Source organism: Rattus norvegicus, chromosome 11 (genome assembly GCF_021556685.1).
Source record: "Rattus norvegicus strain SHRSP/BbbUtx chromosome 11, alternate assembly SHRSP_T2T, whole genome shotgun sequence".
Taxonomy (NCBI): Eukaryota; Metazoa; Chordata; class Mammalia; order Rodentia; family Muridae; genus Rattus; species Rattus norvegicus.
The window spans coordinates 68,979,821-69,005,258 of NC_141544.1; the positions used below are offsets into that span (position 1 = coordinate 68,979,821).

The following is a 25,438-nucleotide window of genomic DNA, read 5'->3' on the forward strand; positions in this document are numbered from 1 at the left end:
TTTTTAACGTCTATCCCTTCTGCATAATTTAATGTAAAGCATGAGCCCTCCTACTTACAAACATAGAAGATGAGGTATAGAACTGAGAAGATGAGCGTGATGTGGTTGACGTCATCACCAAAGATGGTAGCCATCCATAACTGAATCGCTTTTGTAATTAGGATTCCAGTAATGAAACTTTCCACAAGATATGACCAAGCTGTGGACATGACCTTATGGGCTATAAGAAAATAGAGAAATGAAATCCATTCATGGAACTCACTTGGCTATCATATTAAATAGTGTTCTAGTCAAATTTTCACTCTGTCATGACTAAAATTAGCTCTGTTAAAATGAACATCAGCATACAAGTATCCCTTCAAGACACCAAGTTCACAGTTTATAGACCCTGAGGATTATATGTTAGTCCTGTTTGTAGTTTCTTAAGGACCTTTCTTAAGGATCCTATACCTGAATTAATTTATACCAATGGTCCATAGGAGTGCCTATTCTTCATGTACTCACCAACATTTATTATGTTTTTTATTTTTAATTATTTTTTTCTAAGTACATGAAAATAACTCACTCAGTCTGCATAGTGTTACTTGTATGAAACCTGGAATCATTCCCATAGATAAAAGGAAGGAAGGAATCTTAGATCTGCCTAGTAGAAAGAGGAATATCTCTGGGGATAACTAGAGTATAACAGGAGAATTCTGTGAATGGCCCTGTATGCATTTGAGTTCTAAACTTGCACGTTTTTTTCCTGCCACTGGAAAAAAAGAGGAGAGAATGGGGGCCGGAGAGATGGCTCAGCAGTTGAGCGCACTGACTTTCTTCCAGAGGACCTGTGTTCAATTCCCAGCACCTATATGACAGCTCACAACTTTCTGTAATCCCAGTTCTAGGAAATGCAGATACCCTTACATAGACATGCATGCAGGGAAAATGCCAATGTCCATAAAACGAAAATAAGTAAATTATACAAAAGGAGGTGATGGTTTGGGAAACATGAAGGAATGGAAACAGTCTTCATAACACAAACTGCTCCAACTCACTGGATTCTGTAGCATTATCCTAGTGTAGGATGCGGTGGTTTGAATGAGAATGCCTCCAACCCCCATAGGCTCAAATATTTGAAAGTTTACTCACTAATTAGTTTCCTAGCTACCATGACCTGGGGAAACAGACACTGGATAATGTACAAATGCCGAAACAATAAAAAGCAACCAGTGGCTTATTTTCTAAGCTGTTTCGTTTATCTGGGTTTTGTTTGGTGGGGGGGGGGGATACACAGATGAAAACAAAACAACTGCAGCAGTAACAGGAAAATCCTGTCACCTCATTGTTTGTCCTATGCCTGCTGAAGGCTGCTCTCACCAATGGCCCCATGGGAAGTTTCACCTGAGCCTACAGCAGAGTTACAGCAACGGTGAGAAACCATGCTACATATAGGTCAAGTCACCCTGCCAACACTTGCTACTTTCTATAAGCATAATTTATAATCAGATAATACATAGGAAACTTTAAGAAACCAATTCAGCTTTTAAGACGTTAGAAAAATATCCTTACCTAGGGTATGGTTCATATGCTTTGACTTGAAACTGATCTGCACAACAGCACTATATATAATTAAGGATATCACTGAGGTCAGTAGACTCTCTCCGTTAATTAAATTTGTGAGGCTTCTGGAAAGACCTACACATGTCAAGAAGATAAAGCTGCATCAATATTAAAGAATAAAATTGTTATTAGCATGCATTAACCATGGATTCTCATCTTCCAGATCCTCTTCCTCCAGGTCCTTATCCTTTGTGGATTTCTCCAAGCTAGCAATTTTCTACTCAAAAGATGTATGTTTTTAATGACATAGAGAATCCAATTCTAGACCTGTTCTTAGCTATGGATTTTTGTCACCTAAACTATTGTCATGGTAGGAAAAAAACAAGTAAATTTATTTATTTACCAACTCTAAGTCTCTACTATCATAATCAAACACTAAATTAACTACAGGCCGTTGTATAGGTAATAAACAGTAGCTTTAAGCCACCACATTTTAGGGTGTTCATTATTCAGCGAAACGTACTATTGTATAACTACCCTAGTTCATAAAATACAACTAGTTAAGCAAACAGTGACTGTTTGAAAAGGAATAACAAATTTGGAGTTAAGAAAAACAAAAACAAAAACATCTCAAGAAGACAATGCAAATGTATGTCCTGTACGGACCTGCACTCTACAGCCTGGGTAGATTGGTTTACTGTGAACAGTAAACCACCGTGCATGACTTACACAAGTGCATAAACAAAAAGTCGTATTTATAGAGTTCTAAAAGATTTAGAGGACAGAGACACAGCGCACTCAGTATACTGCTTGTGTACGAGCATGAGGACCTGAGCTGGAGCTCCTGAACCCATGTGAAAATTCTGTCCCTCTGCACCTGTAACCCCAGCACTAGGGAGGTAGAGGGAGACAGCCAGTTCCCCGGCTCCCTGGCTGACCAGCCACACCAAACTTGTGAGCTTCCATAGTGAACGATCCTGACTCAAGTGTTGTGAGGGCCAATCAGGAGGATGATTTCTGAGGTTCTTCTCAGTCCTCACAGGTGCATACCCACTAGTGCCTCACAGCACATTCCCAGGGACTCACAAGCGCAAACCGTTGCTTTTCAAGATCAAGTAAAATGCTGCTAAGAGAAAGGCACCCTTTACAAATATTTTTGAAAGACGTAACTTTAGAACAACAACAAAACTCCAAAACTGATAGAAATTTGTGAGATCAGCCTTCCAGAATACACCAATTAGATTATGGTCATTTTAAAAAAGACAAGGGAAATTCAGTGGAATACTAGATTACAAGATTTAGAGATTAAAATAGGTCCAGAATTGGATGTCATACAAATGTACGTCTTTTGAATAAGAAACTGTTAGATTGGTGAAATCCACAAAAGGTAGGGTCCTGGAGGTATAGTCTCAAGAAGATGAGATCCCACGGTTAATGACAGATTCGGGCTTGCATTGACTGGGAGACAGTATTTCCTTTTGTTGTTCAGGCCGGTCTTGACATCATGCTTCTCTTGCTTTACCCTCCCATGTTCTGGGATGCCTAGTGTGTACCACCCAGCTAAGTAAACACTTTTATAGCCTCTCATAAGGTGTAGCACATGGCAAAACACTTGCCTATCATGCTGCAAAACCTAAATTCCATTCTCAGTATCACAGCGTATAATAAAATAAACACATTCTCCCCTGACCATATTAGTCTCCTTGTCTTCAAGACTCAGCTTTCCTTTCTTCATGTATTTACACTTGACGTGTCTCTCATATTCTAGTTCTATTTTCTAAGAGCATCCCTGTCCCATTTATCTGGCCAGAGAGTAGAAAATAAGTTGATAAGAATATGTGTGTTGTTACTGTGTGTGTGTGTGTGTGTATGTGTATGTGTGTGTATGTGTATGTGTGTGTGTGTGTGTAGGTACCCATGATTAATCCATATTAATAGTTGATTTAAAATAATATTTCTATTGTCCATTATTAAAAAGTGATCGAATGGGGAAACTGGGTCATTTTTCCTGTACACTAAAAAACTGTATTATTTTGCTTTTCCGAATGATTTAACTCGATATTTTACTTCTTTCCTCCTTGATGAGAAATTTTTTTCTCCAATAATTATTTTATTCACTCTAAATCCCTTTCACAGCTCCACTCTCTCCTCTCCTCCCAGCCCCACCCTTACAAGTCCCTCCTCCTGTGGCTCCCTCTCCTCCTCCGAGAAGGGAGAACCCCAACCCCATAGATACCACCCCACCCTGGGACATCTAGTCCCAGCAGGAGTAGGTATAACCTTTCCTACTGAAGTCTACCCAGGGAAGGCAATACAGAAGGGGAAGGGGATCCAATGGCAGGGATCAGAATCGGAGACGACCCCTGCTCCACTCGTTAGTGGTCCCACATAAAGACCAAGCTGCAAGTTAGCTACTGATGTGTAGTCTGTTCTAAATAGTATATACCGCAACAATTCTATGATGTGTAATTTTATTGTTTGTTATTCTTTTGGCTTTTGATTAATGTTGACAGTGACTACAAAGGACATTTAAAGTGGCCTTATCCTATTGGCTGTTTTCAAAGGATAGTAAATATCGAGCAAAGGAAAATCGACTACAGTGTGTACATAATAAAGTGCTGGTACAAACTGTTCTGTCAGTGCAAGGGAGATACTTGTATGACCCTAGTCCGTGATGGGAAACTGCTCTTTTTAGATTCGAGATAAGCTCCTCATTGGTCTTTCCTTCTTTACTAAGCATCACTTGCAGAATACGTGCTAGGCCTCCACATCGTCCATCCCCTTACCACACCACTGCATGTGGTGAAATCCATCTCTGACAAAGGAGCTTCAGATGAAGATGAGTTAGCTACAAAATCTGTCCTCAGTATAGGAAAGGAGAAGAGAACAGAGAGGGATACTTACCAAGGTCTCTTATGGAGGCTGAAGTAAGCATAGGATCTGAACTGATAAGCACAGCTGAAAACAGTAGCCAGGGGATGGTCTTTAAAGATAATTTATTCACAGACTGCAGATACCACAGTATTAAGGTGTAATTAATCATAAATCCAGGAATTGTAATTAATAATATCTGCAAAGACATTTTGGTGGTAGAGAGATCAGATCTCTCTTGCATTGTTTTGGAAAGCAGAAGACCAGAGAGAGGACTGGCTAGCGGTTTGTTAGCTCACTCTGCTAGAGCAACACCCCCCACCTCCCCCACCTAAGTAGAGATACAGGAGGTGGCTGAGCATAGGTCTTCTGGGCCAACATATACCACAGTTCTCTGCAGCTACTGCTCCCCCAGCCCCCGTTCCTTCTGGTCAATTGTCTGAACTCGGTGTGCCTGGTTTTAAATTAAAATGCATTGCTTCTGATGGTGTTTAGGCCAGAGACTTCCTTTTACAGAACTATTTCTGAAAGCTTTGGAAGATATAATGCACAGCTTGTGACCAGATGAGTTTTATCTCAGTGGCTGGCTTTCATTAATAGAGCCCTCTCCTCTTGGTACTCAGATGCCGCTGGGATTTGGGTTACACTTGCTTCTGTGGGTCTCCCTCTGCACTTTCACTGCTCCTAGCAGTTGTAGCGTTAGACGGTAGGGATTTAAAACAGGACATAGCTCATCAAATTCATTCCTCTTTGAGACAATATACTTCATTGTCATGTTCTTACAGATTCCCAGAACTAACATGATGATTGGTGTCAAATTTTGCAGTAAAATAGTCAGAATTGTTTCCCTTCTCCAACTTTCTCCTGAGCTTCCAATATTCTAGAACACTGCCAATATATGTGTGATGGTTCGTATATGTTTGGCCCAGGGACTGACACTATTATCAAGTGTAGCCTTGTTGGAGTAGGTGTGTCACTGTGCGTGTGGGCTTAAGAACCTAATTCTAGCTTCCTGGAATTCAGTATTCTGCTAGCAGCCTTCAGATGGAGATGTAGAACTCTCAGCTCCACCCGCCCCTTGCTCCCATCTTGATGATAATGGACTGAACCTCTGAACCTGTAAGCCAGTCCCAATTAGACATTGTCCTTATAAGAGTTGTTTTGGTCATGGTCTGTTCACAGCAATAAAACCCTAAGACAATTTGTTTCTTTCTTTCTAGATTCACCACTCTGATGTACTATAATTTCCCCATTCTCTTTATTTTCTATTTTGGGATAAAATATTATAAACTGAACATAATTAACATGGTTAGTGAATGGAGAGTAATATAAAAGCAAAACCATTACCTGCCAAAATAACTTTTGAAGCATGTATATATCCATGTCAAATGCAACATTAAAGATAATTACTGGTGTAAATATCCCAAAAAACATGTCAGGATCCATCCACTGTATGGCATCTGCATATAACTGGATCTAGTCATATAAAATTGATTATTCACACATATTTGCCCTTTGTTAGCATAGAACACATGCCAGAGAGCCTTCTCTAGCAACAGAGAAAGAAAATTTGAGAACGATACAATACAGTATGGGGTTGAAGCAATTCTGTTGGGGATTATGCAACTTTGCATCTGATTGGCATATGGAAACACAAAATGGAGGAAAGCTAATACACATCCCTGGACCCTTCTCAGGGAGAGGACATTGACACAGGTAGTAAAGACCATATAGCAGGTTTACAGGAACAGAGGAGAACAAAGTATTTTAAGTAAGTGGGTTCTTACACATAAGAATCTACAAATGAGTAAATGATCCCATGGAGTCCAAGGAGCTATGAAAAAGCCATGTTCAATCAATATCTGTGAAAGAATGAGAGGTCTAGGCTGGAACAGAGATGAAGTTCGTGTGAGTAGTGAAATATCAGGGGGGTCATCTATCCTGATGCTAGTAGATATCTGCATGTTCTACTAGGAGCATTCATCTTTCTTCTGTGGGGCAGCCTACCACATGTGTGGACTTCAGCTAGCCTCTCTGGCTTTAGCCTGTGCTATCAGGGTTTTGAGAACAGGCACAGGATAAAGTTTACACTCCCATAACTGCTGTTCTTCTGAATGTCTTTACTTCTGGCCCAGTTCCGTGCTTTTTCTCAGAAATTGAAACTGTGGCAAGCTGGCTTATTAGCTTGCAGAGTCCTATCTTAGACAGGTCACAGTTCTGTGGCAAAAGGTATCTTCCCCTGGTGGAGACATTGGAAGGACTTAGAGTTGAATTTATGTCAAGAGAATTATCTAGGATTAGATAAGTGAACAGTTCAGTTTTTGTCCTTGCACAGATAGACTCTCTTAACATTACTGGCTATGTCTGAAAAAGTCCATCATTTCCAATGACCACTTTAGTTGGTCAGTTGCTAAATATAGCCCTTGGGCTAAATCGGACTCACTGTTCATTTCATATATAGGCTGTGAAACAGCTGCGCCTTTCATTCATGTATGGAGAAGGCCTTTAGTAGCAGAAACTGAGATCACAGAGCCTGTGCAATGGAAACGATTCTTGTTTTGTCCTCTTATAAAAAAAGCTTTACCTCAAATTTCTGGGTGGGAGCACTGTTTAATGCATCAGGAATACAGTCTACATTTTTTTATAGTAAGTATTCTCCTGTCTACATGATCCCAACTGTTCTAATGTTGTCACTTCCGTGTCTAAATCTCATTTGTCTTTGTCATTTCCATTTCATGGAATAGACTCAATTTCTATTTCTTTATATATCTTATCCTATGCCCCTTTCAGGGACAAGCATGTCTTCTACAAAACATATAAAACATTTTTCAACTATCGCAACAGTATTGGATCATTATCGGAATGATCTTACTACCAGAATCCTGTGATTGAAACTCCATGCTATCTTCCTGGCCAAATTCTTGTCTAGGATTCTGAATTCTGATCTATCCTCAGTAGTTGTGCACATATTCACTTCCAACAATCTTTGTGCTTCCAAACTGTGGGCTCTGTTCTTTCAGTGTGGTTATTTATTATTATTATTATTATTATTATTATTATTATATTACAAACATCATTTGCTTGTTTAAATGGAAGGAGATCAGGTTTTTGTTTTTTTCAAAAATTCATTAGCCTTCTTTGCATTTATGCAACCCTTAGATATAATGTTGATATTCATTTATTATACAGACCTGAGTAGATGCAAAACTCAGAATTTCAAAACAGCATCCAATTAAAAATAGTATCACAGGAAGAGGAATTGGAAAATCCTTCAGATGCATGTTCAAAAATGCTGCAAAAAGTATACTTGTTACTGATGAACAATGTAAAATCTATACTCATTACTAATAGACAAGGTAATGTCATATTTACTGACTTTTACTATTATATGTTATGCGACTTCTAAATATCAAGGAAATAGAATGATATTTACTACTAATTACTGTTTACATGTGATCAAGACCTTCATTCATGCTGGCACAAAATCAATGTCAACACTAGTTGATAACTTTTTTTTTTGGGTTGATTGCATTTCTTTAGAGACTTAACTATTAACTATTTATAACTTAACAGTTAACTATTGCTACATCCATTGGTCCTTGGGTCGTATTTGCAATAGTTTTTATAACCGCTATCATGGTTGTAAACCAAACTATGCTCATTTAGTTTTCAATTCCCCAATAAAAGAATAATTAACTCAAACTAAAACCAATTTGCCCAACAGAAAAAAAATCCAAGAAAACCACAGTAACTTGTAACATTCCTGGTTTTCTTTGCCATTTCTGCGAAAAGGCTGCACTCAGTCCTCTGTTAGGTATCAGTATATTTTCTTCCATTTACTTTTTTTTCTGATTCTTTTAGTATAATTTCTAAACATGTCAAAGAAAGTAAAGAAAAACACCATTTCCAGTTTGCTGCTTCTTCTTCTTCTTCTTCTTCTTCTTCTTCTTCTTCTTCTTCTTCTTCTTCTTCTTCTTCTTCTTCTTCTTCTTCTTCTTCTTCTTCTCTTCCTCCTCCTCCACCACTACCTCCTCCTTCTCTTCCTCCTCCTCCACTTCCATTTATAAAAGGTCAGTGTAGGTTTATTATTTAGGTAGAATTTCTGGAAATTTCTATTCAGAACTTTGATTCTTCTCTCCTTCAATTGCTCTAGTTACTGAAAGTTGAGTCTGACTAGTAGTAACTGTGCTGTAAGTGTTTTAATCTGAGAGAGGTGAAGGACACCGATGACAGCTATGCCATCACTTCCCAAGGATAGGTACTGCTTAATTCTTTCATCTGAATGTATTATATTAAATGTATGTAACTAGGTATACAATTCTAATTTCCTACCACGGTTACTTTCTTTCTTTAACTCAATCTGATATCGCTTACAAGATAGACTAGACTGAGGGGGGATGGGTCTTAGCTTACCTCCAATCGTACAGATCAAAGATAGTATCAAGATGATTTCAGGGAGGTCCTGGGGAGTGCTCAAAAACACGCTTTTGAGAAGATCCAGCCATGCATTACTCAGTTTGACATTGTGGGTTGTAGTTAGATTCTCAAAAACTTCTTCCATTCCCGTATTTAATTACAGTCAGCGTCTCAAACTCTGTGTCTCTGAAAAACTCACAGGGGATCAAAGGGAATAGGACTTTTCTTCTTGGTGTCTTCCTAATGCCCTTCTAAAAGAAATAAGGAGAAATAAGTGATTTTTTCTCCTTTAAGTATCTTGACTCCTCACTCATGGCCCTTAAACATTAGGAATGCAACTCCTTTCTGTGACACTTTCTACTGGAACGAAATGTAAACTGCATAATCCCAAGGGATAGGCACTAGCCAGTGATGCCTTGTATCCATTCTCAGTCCTGACTGCTCCCCAGCCATTGTCTGTTTTGAACCTGTTCAACTACCAAAAGGAATCCTTCACAGAACCCTTCTCCCTCCATTGAGACCACAAGCTAGTGTAGGTTATGCAACTGTTTGAGGAAGTGAATTTTACTTTCAGGTAAATTTTAACCAGAGTCCAGCTAACAGACCTTACTGATAGAAACCAGGACTTTCTTTTATCCTGTGTGGAGCACCATCGGACCATGAGTCTGATAAGAGTTTAAAACAATGAACAATAGCCACAAACAGAGAACTTATTTCGTCCCAAGGTCAGACAGTTTCACACTGGAGGTTTTTAATTGCTTTCAAGAAATCTCATCTTGTGGGCTGGGGCAAGGACTCCTCATGTCCTAGTTAACCTCAAATACACACACACACACACACACACACACACACACACACACACACAATTGCCTACCTCAAAATAATAAAAAAAAAATCACAAAAGAAAACAAGAGCTTGAGGTTGATCTGGAAATAGAGCAACGGCTCTCAGCTATGTCTGTCCAGTAAGACTCCATCTCAGCAGTAGCATGAATCACTTGGAAAGCTGAAAAGAAAAAAATCCTGATGCTGATCCTGAGGTTACTCCCCTCGGAGGTGAATTAATTGATCCAGAGTGCATCCTGGGTCTTGGGAACTGTACAAGTTCCATTTTGACCTTCTCTGCCTGCTTTCAGAATTTAATACAGCAAAGGGGTCTCTGGTTCTGAACTGCATATCGGAAGACATAGTCCCATAAACACTTTTAAATCATTTTAAAACATTTAATTCTAATCAACCAGTTCCCAAAAGATTATATAATTACTCCGCACTTCGATTATTACTGAAATTTAGGGATATCCCAGATTAAGTTTAACACAATTGATGACTAGTCTTTAATGTTTTAAAGATATGTGTACAAGAGCTACAGAACGAACAACCAGATTTAAAATGCCGCCAGAACTTCTTCAGAGTAAATCAGTTTACTGTGTTTCAATAAATGTACGAGTCCAAGTCTCATTATGAGAAAAATAATGATTTCCCTACATAGTTTCAGCCATTATGATTTCCCTATATAGTTTCAGACATTTTTTCACCAAGGAAATGTTTTGGTTTGGGTTGTGGAGATATTAATGTCCACCCTGATGTGTACATTACCCTTACTGGCCAGCCAACCAAAGCTCAGAGACCCCCTTTCTCATAGCATGGAAGTTGTATCCATTCACTTTGTCCCTGAAGACTTTTCCCCCATCATTACCATCTTGTAGGAAGGCAGAGAAGGAGCTATCTCCGACAGTGTGCGATGGAGTTCCTACTCACATGAGCAAGCTCTGAGGCCCAAGCCTCACAATTGGGGTTGGATACAACTGAAGGTCCCAACGTCTGCTTAGTGAACTCTGAGACATTAAACACCCTCCCTACTCACTGACCCTGAACAGGGAGGGAATTCTACTCAACAGTGCTGGTAATTCATAAGGAACAGCCCAGGCTCACCATCTTCCACCCCACTCTCTTTTAGGGCATGACTACTGGGTACGTCATCAATATGAAGTCATTATCCATGTGGTGGTGAGTAGTTTCTCAAGACCTGATAAAAAGTTTAACGGTGAAGGGGTGAGACAGAAATTTGCCCTAAGGCAATTGGTCTTACAGTCTTTGGTTGTAATGAGAAAGCACAAGAGCGAGCCAAGACTCTAAGCTAAACAGTGGCTTCCTTTGATCTTCGAACAGAGGCGGTCCAGAAAACAAGCACCAGATGGAAAGGTCAACTTCCAGAAAGAGAAACAACAGGAGGGCTCACCATCCAGGGCACAGGAGTGTCCTAGAGAATGTGAGAAGTGGAGGCCAGGAACTTCCTCTCACTCCAGAACTGTCCAAAACCAACTGCAACCTCACTGACAGTTACTTATTCCAAGCCCCGCCCCTGCTATGTGCCTACTGGCTGGAGGTCCATAACTCCTGACTTGATTGGCTCATAGAAACAGCATCCATTTTCTGTCTATTTAAGGCATTGAAAATTTTAAAGCTGTGCTTATTTAGAAAAGTAATAAGGGATCGAGAAAACAATCCTCCAGTAAATGTATTCTTTACATTAAAATGTAAATACAGTGACTATAATACAGTAAATATATTATGTATATTTAAGCCGTGATATAGTGAGTTTCTGGCCATGAGCACATGGACAGTGTTTTCTCTGAATTCAAGTAAGAGGAAGTCTTCTGGATAGGGTGAGGTTATAGATATTTTGAATGCAGAATTTCTGGTTGCTGGATTTGAAGCTTTGGGTTGGGGACTTGGTTCTGGGAACAGAAGAATGAAATCAAGACAAATAGAGACCACTATGCCCAGCTTCGCCTACAAGTTCCTGGAAAAGCCCCAGTGGTTGGTGCTGTTCCCACTGTGTGGGAAACCCTTGTGCAAGCCTGTGCAGGTGTCAAATTGTGGCCACTGCTTCTGTGACATTGCCCGCAGCAGTTCCTTAGTGAAGGAGTCTTCAAATGCCCCGAGGACCAGCTTCCTCTGGACTATGCCAAGATCTACCCAGATGTGGGTCTGGAGGTGCAGGTGTTAGGTTTGGCTCTATGCTGCATCCACAGTGAGGAGGGCTGTCGCTGGGATGGGACACTTCATAATCTACAGGGCCACTTGAACACTTGCAGCTTGAATGGATGGAGTTCCCTGCCCGAATCGCTGTCCAGCCAAGCTGAGCCCGCATGACCTGCCCGCCCACCTGCAGCAGGACTGCCCTAAGCGCAGCCTCAAGTGTGAAATTTTGTGGTTGTGACTTCAGTGGGGAGGCATACGAGAGTCACGAGGTTGTGTGCCCTGAAGAGAGTGTGTACTGTGAGAACAAGTGTGGTGCCCACATGATGAGGTGACTGTTGGCCCAGCATGCCACTTCTGAGTGCCCCAAGCGCACCCAGCCTTGTGCCTACTGTACTAGGTTTATGACACCATCCAGAGTCATTAGTACCAGTGCGAGAGTCACGAGGTTGTGTGCCCTGAAGAGAGTGTGTACTGTGAGAACAAGTGTGGTGCCCACATGATGAGGTGACTGTTGGCCCAGCATGCCACTTCTGAGTGCCCCAAGCGCACCCAGCCTTGTGCCTACTGTACTAGGTTTATGACACCATCCAGAGTCATTAGTACCAGTGCCCAAGACTGCCTGTTCCTTGCCCCAACCAATGTGGAGTGGGCACTGTGGCTCAGGGGGACCTCCCCATCCACTTGATGGATAGCTGCAGTACTGACTTCATGCTCTGCCCTTTCAAAGAGTCTGGCTGCAAGCACGGGTGCCCTAAGCTGGCAATGGGACGTCACGTGGAGGAGAGTGTAAAGCCTCATCTGGCTAGGATGCGTGCCCTGGTGAGCCAACAGCAGCAAGAGCTGCAGGAACTGCGCAGAGAGCTGGAAGAGCTATCCGGTAGGCAGTGATGGAGTGCTCATCTGAAAGATTGGCAGCTTAGGGCGTCATCTACGAGAGGCCAAGGCCAAGCCTAACCTGGAGTGCTTCAGCCCAGCCTTCTATACATATAAGTATGGTTACAAGCTGCAGGTGCCAATCGCTTTCCTTAATGCCAACGGCAGTGGGGAGGGCACGCATCTCTCCATCTACATCCGTGTGTTGCCAGGAGACTTTAACAATCTCCTTGAGTGGCCCTTTGCCCACCGGGTCACCTTTTCCCTGCTGGATCAGTGACCCAGGTTTGGCTAAGCCACAGCAGGTCATTGAGACCTTCCACCCTGATCCAATCTGGAAGAACTTTCAGAAGCCTGACACTTGGCAAGGCTCCTTGGATGAGAGTTTTTCTGGACTTTGGCTAACCCAAATTTTATTTCCCACCAGGACATCCGAAAGTGAAATTACATATGGGATGATGCAGTTTTCATCCGTGCCTCTGTCGAACTGCCCTGAAATATCCTCAGCCAAGAGAAGATCCTTTTGGGTTCAAGTGGGAAGGAAGATGGGACAGGATCTCAGGCACGGGCTGCAACTGGATTGGGGGCTGGTCCTCCTTTCTGCTTCTTTTGCCTAGGTTGCTAGATCACTCTCCCTACCACCACCACCGTCATCCCTACCCCTCAGGTGCCTCCAATTGGTGCTTCAGCCCCGGCCCCTGGGGGAAGCAGGTCTCCGCGTTATCAAGGGCTAGAAATGTGATCCCAGGACCTGCTTCCCCTCCTGGTCAAGGCCAACTACATTCTACCTGGGCTGAGGTGCCTGTTCAGGTGCGATTTCCCAAGAGCCATAGAGGTTGTGGGAGGTATTGGCAAAGGGAGGGGCTGTTATAAGAATCTGCCTCTAGACTAATTTCTCTTTCCACTCCCAGTGGGGCCCTCTCTCTAGTGCTAGAACAGAAGAGCAGGACAGCTCTGATTTTTTTAAATAAATCCTGAATTGTATTTACAAAAAAGAGATAGAATTACATTATTAAATGAAATAAGAATATTTATGCTTGTAGAAAGATTATTGATTTTGACAGATGGTCATTGGTGGGTCTCAATGGAAGAGCATTCCATTAAGTTATGTAGAAGAATGATGTGTTAATGAGTAACCATGATTTGGTGGGGAAAAGTATGAGGAAATATTTGTCTCAATCAGCAAGGGAACAAGATTAGCAAAGACCTCCGTCAACAGATTCAATGGACTTTTTACTCCATTGCATTCTCCATCTCTTACTGCTTCCTCTCTGTGAGCAAGAATCAGGTAACTTCATTTCCTTTTATAGATATTTAGCTGGAAGTCAATGGCAAATAAGTACTACCTGGTAGGCCATGTACTGTTTTATAAGTGGTTAAGAGGGATGTGTGCTTGGTTCTGTGTGCTAACCATAGATGGATACAATCCCACAGTTAGCAAATCATGTAGTGTGAGCATATTTGAAACAATGACTATAGAAGGTGAGGGAACAGTGTGAATGAACTTCTGAGGTGTGCACCTCTTGCTGAAAGTGGATAGTTTCCTGGAAATATGTCTGTTCTTTGTTACTGTAAAGGTAGCAGACCTGCTAGACACAAGGGGTATCTTTGCAACTTCTGTCTGTTTCTCGGAATCATGGCCAGGTTCACAGTTGAGCAGAATATATATGTTTTAAGTTTGAGACCGACTTGTCTCCAGACTCACGTTCATTAAGATGTGTTTTTGTTATAAAAATAATCTGCTTTATGGATTTGTCTATCACTGAAAGCTGACCTAATTTAAGAATGTACGTAACATTATCCTATTATTTTTGGCTCATACTAAGTGACTGAATAAAGAGCATTTAAACCATCAGTTATATTCATGTTAAGGTGATTATATACATCTATGATGAACTTTTAAGAAGTGGGGTTAATGGTCTATGGAGGTGGCTCGGGAATTAAGAGCCAAGAGCAAATAATATTCTCTTGGAGGATCCCGGTTCTGTTGGAAGCACCCACATCACCAAAGACCCCTTACCTTCTGTTCAAGGGTGCATATCCCCACTACAAGCATAGATAAAAACCTAGAAAAAAAGTCTTTAAAAAATATTTGAGGAGAGGAAGCGAAAAAAAAATCAACTCAAAAGAGGGGCTGACAGACTCTATTGCTGATGCCAAGAAGCGCTTGCTGACAGGAGCCTGGTTTAGCTGTACCCTGAGAGGATCTGCCAGAGCCTGACCAATATAGATGCAGATGCTCACAGCCAACCATCGGACTGAGCATGGGGACCCTAACGGAGTAGTTATGGGAAGGACTGAAGGATCTGAAGGGGTTTGCAACCCCATAGGAAGAACAATAATATCAACCAACAAGAACCCCCAGAGCTCCCAGGGCTCCAGCTGCATATGTAGAAGAGGATGGCCTTATCTGGCATCAGTGGGAGAGAAGGCCCTTGGTCCTGTGGAGGCTCAATGCCCCAGCATAGGGGAATGCTAGGGCGATAAGGCAGGAGTGGGTGGTTGCAGGACTCCCCTCATAGGAGCAGGGGGTGGAGGATGAGATGGGGTTTGTGGAGGGGAAACTGGGAAGGAGGATAACATTTGAAATGTAAATAAATAAAATAACAAATTTTTTAAAAAAGAGGGGTTGAGGTTTAATGATAAGGTTTTTCATTAGAATGAAGGCAGCCCTGGGATCGACCCCTGGCACCGATAAGGAATATGTTTGTAAACAAAACGGATAATGAGAAAGGTTCCTGTCATGGTATAGATCCAACTGTAAAGACACAGGAAACCTGGGAACGAATGATAATGAGGGGCTAAGCAGTACAGGAACTGTTATGGCATCAGTGATGGACACCTTGATTCATTCATTCAATCATTCATTCATTCACTCTTTCTTTCTTCTGCTTCTACTTTTTGCTAATTTTGGTTTTCTTGTGTATTTAATCCTTCTCTGCAGGCAAGGAACAAATTACTTAGGAAAACTAAAACGTTTGTAGTGGTTTTAACTGTCAGATGAGCTTGTGAGTCAGGTGGTGTCAGTTAAGGCTGTTACGGAGATGAAAGTGCTAAGGGGCAGGAAAGGAAAATAATGCTATTGCTAGAAGACCACAGTCCCACAGACCAGCCCATGTGAAGCATGAGAACAGAACTTCCTGACAAACAGGGTTTCTCTAACAAACGTGCCTCATGTGTTGAAGAGGTTCCTCATGATTTTGTACAGTTCAGATCCACTGCACTTTTGGAAAACAATTTGATACACATTTGCTTGTAATCTCAGTCTAGAGAGTGCCATTTCCTAGTATGTAGAAGAGGCAATGAAAATGGTTATCGTAAGGCAAAGAGAAGTGCTGTTAGGACCTCTGGGGTAGTACACGTGCATACTTTCCTTAACGCTGAACCTCCTTTTCAGAGTCTTCACAGAGAATAAAGCATAAGAATTATGAAACAGCTATCCTGGGAAGAAACGTTACCATCTTCTGCAATATGACCAGTTTGGCTAATGTTTTGCAAGTTACCTGGCAGAAAATCCAAGACTCTTCACCTCACAATATTGGCACTTACAGTCACAAATATGGAGAAAGGATTCTCCCACCATACGTAAACAGGCTGCAGTGTAAGGTGCTGGAACCCAGCGTCTCCTTCATGACTATCCAAGGAGTGACATTTGAAGATGAAGCCTGCTACAAGTGCCTGTTCAACACTTTTCCACACGTCAGCCATGGAGAACAAACCTGCCTTAACATTTCAAGTATATAACACCTTCCTCAAGGGGGTAATCAGCATTATGGGGGTAGACATCATGGAGTTATAGCTCTTAAGGACACTATCCTTAAGGAAGATAGATAATGAAGGCTGATGATGTTTGATCCAAGTTACTTAGACAGGAGAAAAATAATGGAGGCCAATGGACATGGCGCACTTAGGCAGCGCTGTCTCCCACCTCATTTCTTTAAGCTATGCTGCACTGGCTTCAGTTAAGAAGAGGAAACCTACAAGAGTACAGAGTGTAGTTACTAAATGGAGAAGTTGTGAGAAAAGATAGAGAACCCTGAGAGGAACAATAGAACTAAGGGAATTAGTATTCCATATTCTTCGAATAAGTAAAATCACAGTACTAGTAAGAACACAAGTTCTGCGTTATGCTGCTATAAATGGAAAGTGATGAGGATGTGTATAATATAATTTATAGTTGTATGGAAGTTGAGACAGCAGTCAGTGGACAGAAGAAAGGTGTTGGAAGTTTTATGACGTGTGTGAGGAGTCATCAGACAGGGGTGTGTTTTCAGCATTTGTGTGTCATATAGAAATTGGAGGGAAATGCCATTCTCTCACAGGAGAGAATTTGGTATGGTTTGTCTTTCTAGTAATTTTGTTTCCCCCTCTTTGCCTCAGCTGTATCTGAACTGGTAACTGAACTCCAGTCTGTACCTGGCTCTGAGGATCTTCATAGCCTTCGTTGTTCTGCTGTGGGAAAGCCTGCCCCTGGAATCTCCATTTACCCATCACAAGTCACAGTACACCCAGCACAAGAGTACCTTGTTCAGAACTCCAATGCCACAGTGGCTGTCACTAAAATCTACAGCATCTCTTTGAAAACTGCGAGGTCCCTGGGTCTTCAGAACCTGGTTGTGTCCATGACTCACCCTGTAAGACATGAAGAGAAGATAGTCCCTCTGCCACGAAATCAAGGATGTAAGTAAAAGTGACAGGGAAGTTGAAGGGGGCAGCTGGTGCTGGGAATACAGCTTAGTCTATGAAACACTTGCCATGAAAGCATGGAACTCAAGTTTGATGCCCACATGAAAAGCCACTTGTGGGTGTGTGCTTGTATTTCCAATGCTAGGCAGGCAAGTAAAGCTGAATCCTGGGACTCACTGGCCAGACAGCCTAGAATAATCAGTGAGTCTCTGCTCTCAGTTCAGTTCTCAAGGCTAAAAAAGTCACAAGTTGGAAGGCTTTCCTGGTTTATTTCTGACTTCCATAGTTCATACATGTACACACACATACATGTATGCAAACAAGCATGCATTTACACATGTGCATACAAAAACATACACACACACACACACACACACACAAAAGAGAGAGAGGAGAGATATTTATCTTTAAAAAAATCCATTATGAAAAGTATTCATACAAATCAGCTATTTTGGAAGAAGTCAATCAGTATAAAGTACACACATGATTAAGGCATGAACAATGAAGTCAGGCACAGTAACACACACTTTAATTCCTGCACTTGGGGGTTAGAAGCACAAGGATCTCTGCGGGTTCAGGGACAGCCAGGTCTACAAAGTGAGTACCAAGACAACTAGTGCTGTAGAGAGAGATGCTACTTAAAAAAACAAATCAAAGAATGGACACTCTCCACCTTAACCCTGCATACTGCAGCAGGGTTCAATAAACATGCTCTTTGCCATACTGCGTTTGCTTTGTTTGCTTGCTTGCTTGTTTTTTTCGTTCATAGTTTTTGGTCTTGGTTTTTCTTTGGAGGCAATGATAGCCAGTTTTATTTTTCTGCCAAATACTTTTTAAAAAGTATTTTCATAATCTTTTAATTAATGTTAGGTAGTTTTGTTTTTTTTTCCATCAATTTGGTGAAAGCCATTGGATTTTCCTCACTTTAAAATTTTATTTTTTTAATTAATTAATTTTGTCTCTCATATATTCCATCTCCACCACATTTTCCCCTCCCTTCTTTCCTCGATTCTCTCTCCCTCAAATCCACTCCTTCTCTATTTTTCTTCAGAAAAGAGCATGCTTCCCATAGCATAACAGAGTACAATAAGACTAGGCACACACCCTCACATCAAGGCTGGATGAGGTAACCCAGTAGGAGGAAAGCATTCCAAAAACAGGCAAAAGAGTCAGAGGCAGCCCTGAGTCCCACAAGAACACCAATGTACACAACCATAACATGTATGCAGAGGACCCAGTCCATACTCATGCAGGCCCCCAGATTGTGTGCTCCTATAAGCCCTGGGAAGTTGATTCTGTGAGCCATGTTCTTCCGGTGTTCTTGATCCCTCTGATTCCTACCACCTTCCTCCTTTATTCCAAGAGGTTCCTAGAACTTTGCCCAGCGTTTCACGATGGGTCTCTGCATCTGCTCCTATCAGTTGCTGGATGAAACCTCTCTGATAACAGTTATGCTAGGCTGTGGTCTGCAAGGATAGGCAAATATCATTAGGAATAATTTTCTTGTCCAAATCAGTATATCATATGATGACATTTTAAAACCAAGTGAGTTTTGTGATTTCCTCTCTCCCATTTTCTTCATGTCCTTGCAACCTGGGCCTCCTGCCTTAGAGCTTCATCACTCAAGATTTATTTCCTCTTCCAGGACTCAGGGGTCCATGTGCCCTGATCCCACTGCATCACCTAGTAATATTACTCTCTCTCATTCTCTTTTCTAAGTTTTTTAAAAAGACTTTAGCCACAATTAGACCTGCATGCATACACACACACACACACACACACACACACACACACACAAAGAAACATTCAGGCAAACCACAAAACACTCATTCATATGAAATGATCATAAATTGGATGTTAAATAAAACTAATAACATATACACCACACACACACACACACACACACACACACACACACACACACACACACACACACACATTTGACCGTTGGTGTTTTTTCTTTTTTGTTAGCCTATTTTTTGACTGGCCACTTGGGTGTTTGTTTGTTTGTTTGTTTGTTTGTTTGTTTGTTTGTTTTTCAGTTCTTTTGCAAATTCTGGGTGTTAGCTCATGTCTGAAATGAAATGTGGCTGTGGGCCATTTGTTCTGATAGATTCTGTTACTATGAAGTAAACTTTCTAGTTCTCACAGTCCCATCTATCTGTCCTTGGGGTAGACCGTGTGCTGTTGGATTCTGTTCAGAAAGTTCTTGTCTAGAGCAAGTTCTCAGCTTTGGTACTGCTCTTTGGGGACACACTTTCCACCCTGGTGGCTTGTATGATTTTTCTTCTCATCTTTTTTTTAATTTATAAATGACAAACAGTTTAACAGGTGACTTAAGTGCTCTAGTAAAAGGCTAGGAAACCCAACATGTAACACACCAACATGTAACACAAAGCTGGTCAGTAACTGGAAGGCTTTGCAGGGTAGGATGCACCATGTAAACAAAAGGGAACTGCTTAAAATCCCTGGTGCCAGTGGTGCTGTCACAGTGACTCACCCCCATTACAATGACCTTCAGCTACTCACAAGGGAATGCCACCATGACCTAAGCATGTCTTGTAGGTTGTTCCTTTTGATAGTTTCATTAACTTTTCTCTTTGTTAAGTTATCATACAAAGAATGTGTATAAAAATACTTTGTTCTACTGTGTCTCCCTCTTTCACCGCCCTGTCCCCTGGAAGCCAGGGGCCTTGTATATGCTAGACAGGTGCTCAAAACCAAAATTGAACGTATCTCCAGAGTTTCTTTTCTTTTCCTTCTCTCTTTTCTCTTCCTTGCTTTTTTCATTTCCTTCCCTCCCTCCCTTCTTCCCTTACTCCCCGCCCCCCTCTCATTTATTTTAAAATCTTATGTGGTTGCTGAGTTTGGCTTTGAACTCACTCTGCTCACTCTACAGTCCAGGCTAGATTTCAATTTTCAATCCTCTTTCTTCAGCCTGCCCATTACGTATAAATGCAGGTGCCACTAACACAACCTTTCTAAAGGCCTCCAATCTGCAGGTTACTATTTTTCATTACTCTTGTAGGAAATGACTATTATCTCTTCACATAAGGGGCTATGTAGTTTTTCACTCTTAACTTCAAGATTTATTCTGGTTTCTGTTCTATGTCCATGAAATTGCAGACACAACTGAGATTTTTAAGTTTCCTGTTTGTTTTTAACAACTGTGTTTTCCTATCACTTATAGAGCATACAATTCAGTGATAGTATAGGAGCCAATCATTTTTAATATATTTACAAAGTTAACAGCCATTAGTAAAGACATCATAGAACACCTCTGTGTGCCGAGGTCCTCCCCTTCCCTTGGCAATTTGTTTTTATTAAGATAGAAGTCGCCATATTAAAGGGTATCATCTGTAGCTTGTTGGTGTTTTCTAATTACTTTGCGGCAACCTTGGATGTTTAATTACAGAACCTCTCCACTACTTCCTGAAGAAACCAAACACCTTTTGCAGTAGCAAAAATCCCCAATGAATAAAGCAAATGGCTTTCCTACTACCTGGCAGTCACTAACTTATTTTCTATGCCGATGGATTCATCGACTGCGGTTACTTCCTTTCAATGCAATTCTACAGTATGTGGCTATTCGGGATTGCTAGCTTCCACAAAGTGGGTTTTCAGTGTTTACTCATGGTGACATATATCAATAATTCAATTTTCATGAGTCAAAGTATTCTCCAGTATAGATGCACCACTCTTCATTTTCCAAATCCTCAGTTAAATGATGCTTGAATTATTTATATTTCTGACTGCTGTGAAAAATTCCTCTTGAGCATTTGTGCACAAGGTTTTACATAAACATATATTGATATTTTTCAGCTCCCTGGTAATAATGAACCGGGAAGCACATTTGTGGGTTATATGATAGATAAAGTGTCCAGTATTTTCACAAGCTGCCAGGGGTCAAACTATTTTAAGTTCTTAACAGCCATGTAAGTCTATTTGGGTTTTGCTTACATCGCTGCCAATATTTATTATTCTGTTTTCAAAACCAATATAGCTATATAATAGGTAGGAATGGGTAGTTTATTTAATACTCTATATGTTTTAATGATAACTATCAAATCTTTATGTTCCCACATCAAGAAAGCCTATAAACTGTGTCTCATACATGCATGTATGTATATATCATATGTACATATCCATATATACATATACACACATGTGTATATTCACATGTAACATATTGCATAGACATATATCATACATGCATATATGCATATACACAAATATGATATATAGTTCATGTGAATGGAATTGTACATAAAATTTTAAAGTGAAGGGTTTTGTAATATTATCCTCCAAAGGACATTTACTTTTGCTGTGCCTGAGTGTTTGTGGTAAGGGATAATTTTCTCAATCTTGTTAAGAATAAGCAAGAAAGGGCTGGAGTTATGGCTCAGTGAGACAATGTTTGCTTGCATGAGTAGGACTCTGGGTTTGATCTCTAGCCCTGAAAAAAAAATGGAAATATATGCTTAAGTCTTTGAAAAGCAGAGGCCCCTTTCTGCTTCATTTCTCTCTCCTGGATTGTAACTATGGAGATTTAACCCTAAAGTATCTATCCCTGGACAATATTTACCTCCAGGTTTTATTGTTCAGTGTGATTGCTTACATTTCTGCCTGATTTTCAACTGCTCTGTTTTAACTTTGAACTCGATAACTGGTACATTTTTGGTGAAATGTGTTCCTAAGTGTCTAACCTGACACTTGGATGATGCTTTCTCTTACTAGATCTATGACTGATAGACTCTTGTATGTTAAAAGGTTTTAGGTAACTTATCCAGATCTTTTTAATATTTACACGGGGAAGTTTGGATTCAAGCTAATCAGGTGACTCTGGAACTCAAAGCGACCCTTATTATTCACTTGCAAAACAACCACTTTTATTATTTTACGGCTTTAATTTTACACTAGTCCTTTTATTGTTTTACAACTTTACTTTTTTGGTCTTTTGTTTCCATGATTTTGTAACTCTATTCATCAGTTAACGAACTTTGAACCTCCATTTCCTGCAGTAGAAGACTGTCATTTTCGATCTTCATCAGACCCTTAGATCAAGTGTTGGAGATTCTTGGTTTCTATTAGCTGTGTTTCCATAACTTCAAAAGAGTGGTATTGATTTTGTTCATAGTCTAAAGTCTGGCTTTATTTTCATAATCCCCTCATATTAAGATAAATTTATGAACATGATATGGAGGTACAGTCATGGCAAGTGACTCATTCTCATTTCTGACTCTCATAACTGTTAGGATTTGATGTTAGGACCAATGTTGGGGTTTAAATCTCAGCTCTCGTCTGAACAAAGCACACCCAACCAACATGGTTCCACGTGGACAGTTTAGTGAGAGAAGAGGAGAGGAGAGGAAAGGCCAGACATGACCACATGGAGGGAAGCAGGCATAGAGAGAAGGGACAGGGAAGAGGGGGAGAACAGGGAAGAGAAGAGAACAAAGAGAAGAGTAAGAGAGGAATAAGAGGGAGAGGAGGGGCAAGCAGCCCCCTTTATAGGAACAGTTGGCTGTTGTCAGGCAACTCTGGGGCAGAGCATAACTGGCTGTTCCAGGTAGCCATGGGGGTGGAACTTAGACAGAATACCAACATTCCCCCATTTTGCCTTAATTTAAAAAAGAAAATTATAGGCGATGGTGGAGCATGAATAGGGTGATCATAATCTCTGACTACTACTGTGTGTGTGTGTGTGTGTGTGTGTGTGTGTGTGTGTGTGTGTGTGTTTAGAGAATAAGATTAAGCACATTTGGGAGGAAAGAAAAGCATTTTTTCTTAGATGTACATTTGAAACCCAGAGGAATCCCACTCTTTGGAAGAGGCAGTAAGTGGGAACTTTAGGCAGATGAACTTTTCTGGGTGGAGTCTATTTGGCCCACGAGAGGTAGGTCAGAGTGGGTTCCCTGTAGTTTATAAGTTTACAACAGAGATAACATGAACATTCTTTAAGATAAGTTTTTTTGTGGAGCAGAGGAAGAATTTGTCCTACAGAACGTGTCCTGCATGTCTTAAAACAGTTTGCCATGACAAAAAGACAGAGAAAGCAGTTTCCAGATCCTATATGGAAAGACTGCTTAGCAACAGAGGGGTTCTAGACTTCCCAAACTTGGGGGTCTACCTGAGAAGCTGATAAAGAAAACAACATGTCTGTGTAAGTAGGTTGGCTAGCTAGGAGAAGGAGCAGAGGGGCTGCTGGAGTGTCAACGTCTAGTGTATTGGGGGCCCTGGGTACAGTCACACAACCAGGACACAGGGGATGCAGAGCAAAGGCAGAAGCAACTGCACGCAGTTGCAAACTTTATTAATCCTTATATAGATATGGATATGCATTACTACAATTTCCATTTTGGCAAGATACCATAAAATTGTTATTCCCACGATATCAGGAACAACTGAGGCAAGACTAAACAAAGAAATACGAGTAAACAAAGGTTTCTTCTCAAAATATTCACATAACAAATCACCCCTCTTCTTATTATCAAAGTATACTCGCCATTACCAAGAGAGCATGAGAACTGTTTCCCCAGAAACAGGACACAGCAGAACACAGTTTAAGGTCAAGTGAGAAAAACATTTTCTTCTCAAGGTGGCATTCCTGCCCCTACTTGCACCTGTCGCCAGTCCTTATTGACCCTGCCTGGGAGCTGCATCTCTATGTCTTAACACTGGAGAGCTTGAGTTCAGGCCAATGGATGGAGCAAAGGAAATGGAAGCTCCCAATTTATCTAGAAGATCCCTTCCCAATAAGGAGACTGGGCATGTTGGTACTACCAAAAAGGAATGGGTGAGAGGTACACCCCTAAAAATGCAGCCAAGCAGTGGGGTTTGGTGAGGAAGGTAAGGTCCCCCTACCCTAAGAATAGGGAAATGGGAGAGAGATGTGGGCCCCCAAAACTCCGTTAGAACCGAATAAGTGGCCCAGTGTCCAAGAGGAAGGAGATGAGCTACCCACCTACCGTGATGGTTACCCACGGCTCTGCTGGTGATGGCAGTGGTCAGGTCCAGGGAACTCAGGCCCCTTCAGCCGTCCACAGCCAAACCTAGGAGATCATCTGGAGGGTTATGTGAATGTGATGTCCCCCTGTCCTGAGCAACACGAGGGCAATCAACATCTAGTGTCCCTCTTGATGGCACCTAGAACATAACTCCTTGGCTTGTGGAAATTAGGGAAAGCCCTTATCCAATGACCTTGTCAACCATGCTTGTAGCAGGAGCCTGGTGGTTCCTTAGCCTTAGAAGTTCTGGGCAGTGGCTTAAGCTGGTCAGACAGCCTTTGCCAGCATATGGTAGTCTGTGAGCCTTCTCATCTCTTCTTTCGTACACCTTGAAGGCCAGCACCAAAATTTCTGCCTATGGAGTTAGAGGCCCTCCTCTCTAGCTTTTTAAGTTTGTCCCTTTATGTCGGGATAGCTCTTGGAAAAGAAATAGGTCATCAGAAGTTGTTTATCTTCTGTATTTTCAGGGTTCAAATTACTGTATTGCAATAAAGCTTTTGTAAAGTGTTCTAAAAATTGAAATGGGTTTTCCTGGATGACCTCTTGTAGTTTTTCAAAATTCACTAACTTTAAGGCTGTCCTGCAGAGACCGGCCAGGAGACAGGTTATAAACCTATCTCTGGCTAGGATGCCACTTGTGGAATTATAATTCCATTGGGGATCTTGATCAGGTACTGCTTCAGATCCAATAGGGTATGTTCCATCTGTTTGATGGATCTTGTCTTGTCCCACGCTGGCAAGAAACACGCGGGGACATAGAAATTCTTGCTGTGACCAAACTTTATTAAAACCTTAAGGAGGAAGCCTCGCGCGCCAACATGGTGCGCTTATATACACCCTAGCGCGGCACATCCACACCTGATTGGTTGCTTACCCATGATCTCATAAGGCACGCCCCAGAGTGGGCAAAGACCTGGCACGAAGGCACTCTTGCACATGCGCACAGTTAATTTCCCGAAAGGGAGTCGGCTGGCGCGGCAAGGGCTGGCGCCATCTTGTAATGGCGGAGGCTATCCTGGCCTTCCACGTGGGGCGCAGTGGAAGCCAGCGCCATCTAGT

At 41.4% G+C, this 25,438-nt stretch overlaps 2 protein-coding genes and 1 pseudogene across 19 annotated transcripts in view; 2 read left to right on the forward strand and 1 right to left on the reverse strand.

Moving 5' to 3' along the window:
• Positions 1-11,170, reverse strand: part of Slc9c1 (solute carrier family 9 member C1) — a 66,872-nt gene extending 55,702 nt beyond the window's left edge. For 2 of the 6 annotated variants that reach the window (NM_001437751.1, NM_001437748.1), the window contains 8 exon segments: positions 59-220; positions 1,552-1,677; positions 4,447-4,612; positions 5,761-5,889; positions 7,605-7,705; positions 8,827-9,080; positions 9,704-9,834; positions 11,068-11,170. In NM_001437751.1, coding sequence (NP_001424680.1) covers positions 59-220; positions 1,552-1,677; positions 4,447-4,612; positions 5,761-5,889; positions 7,605-7,705; positions 8,827-8,974 — 832 coding nt within the window. In that variant the 5' untranslated portion in view covers positions 8,975-9,080; positions 9,704-9,834; positions 11,068-11,170. 6 annotated transcript variants of the gene reach the window in all.
• A 437-nt stretch (positions 11,171-11,607) lies between these two features.
• Traf4-ps1 (Tnf receptor associated factor 4, pseudogene 1) lies at positions 11,608-12,313 on the forward strand (annotated as a pseudogene).
• Positions 11,859-25,438, forward strand: part of Cd200l2 (CD200 molecule like 2) — a 31,666-nt gene continuing 18,086 nt past the window's right edge. For 2 of the 13 annotated variants that reach the window (XM_087577320.1, XM_087577329.1), the window contains exons 1-4: positions 12,308-12,690; positions 13,114-13,183; positions 16,073-16,422; positions 17,067-17,366. In XM_087577320.1, the coding sequence (XP_087433446.1) occupies positions 16,158-16,422; positions 17,067-17,366 (565 nt within the window). In that variant the 5' untranslated portion in view covers positions 12,308-12,690; positions 13,114-13,183; positions 16,073-16,157. Of the gene's footprint in view, positions 12,823-13,113; positions 13,975-16,072; positions 16,423-17,066; positions 17,367-25,438 lie in introns of all 13 variants that reach the window. The other 11 variants (XM_087577321.1, XM_087577328.1, XM_087577324.1 and 8 more) reach the window with 9 other exon arrangements.